The following is a 4,437-nucleotide window of genomic DNA, read 5'->3' as shown; positions in this document are numbered from 1 at the left end:
ACACACACACACACACACAAATAATAAATAATTTCATTTACTGTATACATAGAATTGTCAATCATTTTATTTTCTATTTCTGAATTGTTCCCCCTTGGATCTAGGAAGGGTAGATAGTATTGGGCTTATGTAAAGGCCTCCTTACCTTGATCTGCATTATAGACTTTTGTATCCTTATGATTTTTGAACTCTGATCCGCACTGAATGAGAACCTGCTGTGATGTTTGTTTATATGAGAATGAAACTAGAAATCTCCGATGCCTCCTGATTAAAAACAAAAATACCCATATCATAAAACACTCCTTACCCACACAGCCACCCTGAATAGGAGGAATTCAGCAAAACGGTTTTCCAATATAAATTATTATTATAGTATTATTATTTTTTGTTTGGGTCATCAAACAATGATCACAAACTAATCCCTCTATAATTGACAATCATTAAGTCTTATTTGGCGGAGTTTCCTTACGCTTAAAAAGTAATTCTCTCTCTCACTTCAAATTTTAACACCAAGACACAAAAAGCCACAAAACGACTGAATTTTATATATTAATAGCCCCCTAAAAGATAAAAGCCCAATACGCAAAATCCTGATTTTATAGACTTACTTATCCCAAAAAATGGTTGAAACATTAATATTCTTTCTCTTGTTTTCATCAAAAACCAATACCGGATTCTTTGTCACATCGAAGAAGAGACAATTTTATAAACCCTTTCTCAAGGAAATTAAACTTAGATTTTGGCTCCCAATACTAACAGAAAATATATTTTCCTCAGCTTCTCCGCATTATTTTCTTTATATTCCAAGTTCTGCTTCACTTTTCAACCTCCGCCTAGTACACTTCAAATTAAAGTGTACATTATTATTAGTTTCCATATCAATCAAATGGGTTCACTTTCTCCTCCTCGTCCTCGGCCTAATCAACAATCATCACCTCCTTCAGGTTTCCAAATATTCATGTCGTTTTGCGCCAAACAACCTCCATCCTCAAGCAACGACATGTCGTCCAACTGGATAACCCGCTACGACCCCTCAAACAATGCATGGGAGCGTCTCACTTCCATCCCCGGACTCCTTCACAACCATGTCCTCAAAGACTTCTCCATGGTTTCCATTGCGGATTCCGTCTTCGTTGTCGGAGGCAGGCTTTACCGTAAGGTTTTCGGTTCGGGACAAGACACCGACGATGACGACACCGGTGAGGTCAGGTCGACGGTTCTTCGCTACGACGTGAGGAACGACTCGTGGTCAAGATGTGCGCCCATGAGGGTAGCGAGGTTCGACTTTGCGTGCACAGTGTACGACGACAAGATATACGTCGCTGGAGGAAAAACGACAGTGGATTGCACCGGGGGACTGTCATCCGCTGAGGTATACGACCCGGCGTTGGACCAGTGGAAGGCTATGCCGAGTTTGACCACGGGGAGGCATAAATGCGTGGGGGTGACGTGGCAAGGGAAAATCTATGTCGTCGGAGGTTTCGCGGGGAGATCAGGTGAATCTTGGTCCATCTTGGAACAGTGTTCGGCTGAGGTGTACGACTGTGAGAGTGCCAAGTGGGATCTGGTGATGGGTATGTGGCAGCTGGATATCCCACCCAATCAAATCGTAGCCGTGGATGATAGACTGTTCAGCTGTGGAGACTGTTTGAATGCGTGGAAGGGGCACATCGAATCGTACGATGGGAAACTCCGTATATGGAACGTGGTCGATGGGTCCCACCGTCGGACATTGTCTTGTACGATTGACACGTTGGATGATGCCACAGGGGCAAATTGGTATCAAATGCAACGTGTTTATCTTACAATGGCAGCTGTTGGGACCCACCTGTACGTCTTGGCTGGGTATAGGAAGGCTGATGGTGGTGAGGACATCTCGAGTTTGGTGTCGGTTGTCCACGTGTTTGACACGTCAGTAGATGGGAATGGGTTTGGTTGGAAGAGTTTTGAGCCCACTGAGGAGCATGTTGAAATGGAGCTTTGCAGCCATTGTTGCGTTGTGAGGCACTAAACAAGGACACAAGACATCCTTTTTTAACCCAAAAATAACCTTAAATAAATAAATTAAATCTCCCAGTTCCCTACTTTTTCAAAGTACCAAAGTATTTAAGTCTTTTTTTCTTTCAATGTAGATAGTTAATTAGTTACCAGCTTTAGTTATGTCATAAACAATAAGACCCGTTTGCACCCAAAAAAAAAGAAAAAAAGAATTCCTATAAGGTCTGTTTAGGAAGCATTCCAAGAATTAGTTACATTTTTCCTCTTGTAATATTTTTTTTAGTAATATGAATATTTAAATTTGAAAGAAACTAAATTAAGTTTTATATCATAAAGTAAGGATAAATTTGTATTGTACTTTTAGAATATCTCATAATTAATTTCTTAAAAACAACTTTTGCATATAATTCCTCTAAGTTTGATTCCCTTGGTTCCATACTTGTTCATTTTCAAATAATAAAATACATGAAAGTTGTTACATTCTCAAAAAAATTGAACTTTCACTATATTTACTTAATTAGGCCTAAATTATAAAAACCTATTACAAAAATGCTAATTATGCCTTATGTTAACCATCAGTCATACACGTTGAATGTTGATATGATAATTTAATTGGCAAAAAAAATATGAATTTAGTTTCAATATCAGATTTTTAGTTAGGTGTCTTGAAGCAATAATAATTAAAAAAAAAAAAATCGTAGGTGTCCATTCAAAAAATAATATAAAATAAGAATAATGCATTAAATTAAAGAAATTGATCGGAAGTAAAAAAACAAAAAACAAAAACAAAAACAAAAATAGATAAATAAATAAATAAAAAGGAAAAGCATGAAAAGAAGAGAAAGATGATGAACAGACTGAGGCACTGAACCAGGAGGAAAGAAAAGGTAAGGTGGGCCTGGGAAATGAAGCAGACGAGCTGGCCCACTTCTGATCTTCACGCAAATCTGTATCTTTCTCCCTTTTAGAATACTCGGTGATGACGCTGACCTTTTATAAAAATCGGACGGCCTGATAAGGAATTTAGGCCCATCAGATTCGTCAGGATACATCATGTTTCCTTATCCGACGGTGTGCTTTCAATGTCCGATTCACAACGGATTACCATTTAAAATTGTGTTAATTGGACTCAAAACCACAACTATATAAAAAATCATTGAATTTCTAAAAATAATAACATTTTGTTAAAAGATTAATTACATTTAATATATATATTTTTTTAATTTGGAAAAATTATACTTTTCATCTTAAATTTTTAAAATGTTTCGATTTCAAATTTAGCATTTTAATTTTCAATTTGTTGCATTTTAATTCAATTGTATTTTTTAGCTAAATGTAATTATCGATTTCATCAAATTTAATCAAAAATATCATTTGTTGCAATTTAGACTTGTTATTATTATTTTTTTTAACTGCTAGTCATCCATTAAAAATCCAATTTGACCAAAATGAAATAAACTGAAATTCAAAGTTTTAAATTTGAACATTTTAGATTACAAATTAGTAAATTGGAATTAACCATTGTAATAACTCTACGTGAAAATAAGACTTGTTTAATGCTCATTAAGCAAAATTAATAATAAAAATAATTAAAGGAATTACATCATTTCTCCATTTTTTTTAAAAAAATTTTAAAGGAGAGAATTACATATAAAAACTAGTTGAACTAAATAAAAGCCACATATCATTCTATATCCAAATTTTTGATAAACTAAATTGATTGATGTTAATATTCACTACTAAAAATAAATGTCAAATACCTATATATATATATATATATATATTAGTAAAATAATCACAACATTTTTTTTTTCACTTTTTAGAAGAAAAAGGTAAGAAAAAATGAAATGTTATATTCACTGTCCATTTTACAAGTATTTTTTTTTGTTTTTTTGGAGAATCCCATTTGACCAGTATTTATTTATTGTGCTTGAGAATTCCTTATTAGTAGTATAATAATCACTATATTAATGTAATCATTTTTGTTTTGCATGTAAATAGATGTGATCATTAAGAAGACAGTTGGTAAATATGATTGTAAAATAATAATACCTATATATATATATATATATATTAGTAAAATAATCACAACAATTTTTTTTTTATAATTTTTTTTTTACTTTTTAGAAGAAAAAGGTAAGAAAAAAAATGAAATGTTTAAATAAATTCAGTTTCCATTTTACCAGTTCTTCTTTTATTTTTATTTTTTTTGGAGAATTCCATTTTACCAGTATTTATTTATTTATTCTGCTTGAGAATTCTTTATTAGTATAATAATCACTACATTGGTATGATCATTTTTTATTTTTTTTTGCATGTAAATAGATGTGATCATTAAGAAGACAAAATTGGTAAATATGATTGTAAAATAATAATACCTACAATTATTAATCTTGAATACAATGGTCACCAAATTTTGTTTACCAAATAATATACCAA

At 32.8% G+C, this 4,437-nt stretch overlaps 1 protein-coding gene across 1 annotated transcript; it reads left to right on the top strand.

The window, feature by feature from the left end:
- The first annotated feature begins 886 nt into the window (after positions 1–886).
- LOC107416750 (uncharacterized) lies at positions 887–2,011 on the top strand. Its single transcript, XM_016025278.1, has one exon. It carries the CDS (start codon positions 887–889, stop codon positions 2,009–2,011), a length of 1,125 nt encoding a protein of 374 aa, XP_015880764.1.
- The last annotated feature ends 2,426 nt before the right edge of the window (positions 2,012–4,437 follow it).

This window comes from Ziziphus jujuba, chromosome 4, assembly GCF_031755915.1.
Source record: "Ziziphus jujuba cultivar Dongzao chromosome 4, ASM3175591v1".
NCBI lineage: Eukaryota > Viridiplantae > Streptophyta > Magnoliopsida > Rosales > Rhamnaceae > Ziziphus > Ziziphus jujuba.
This window is presented reverse-complemented; position numbering and strand designations above follow the sequence as displayed.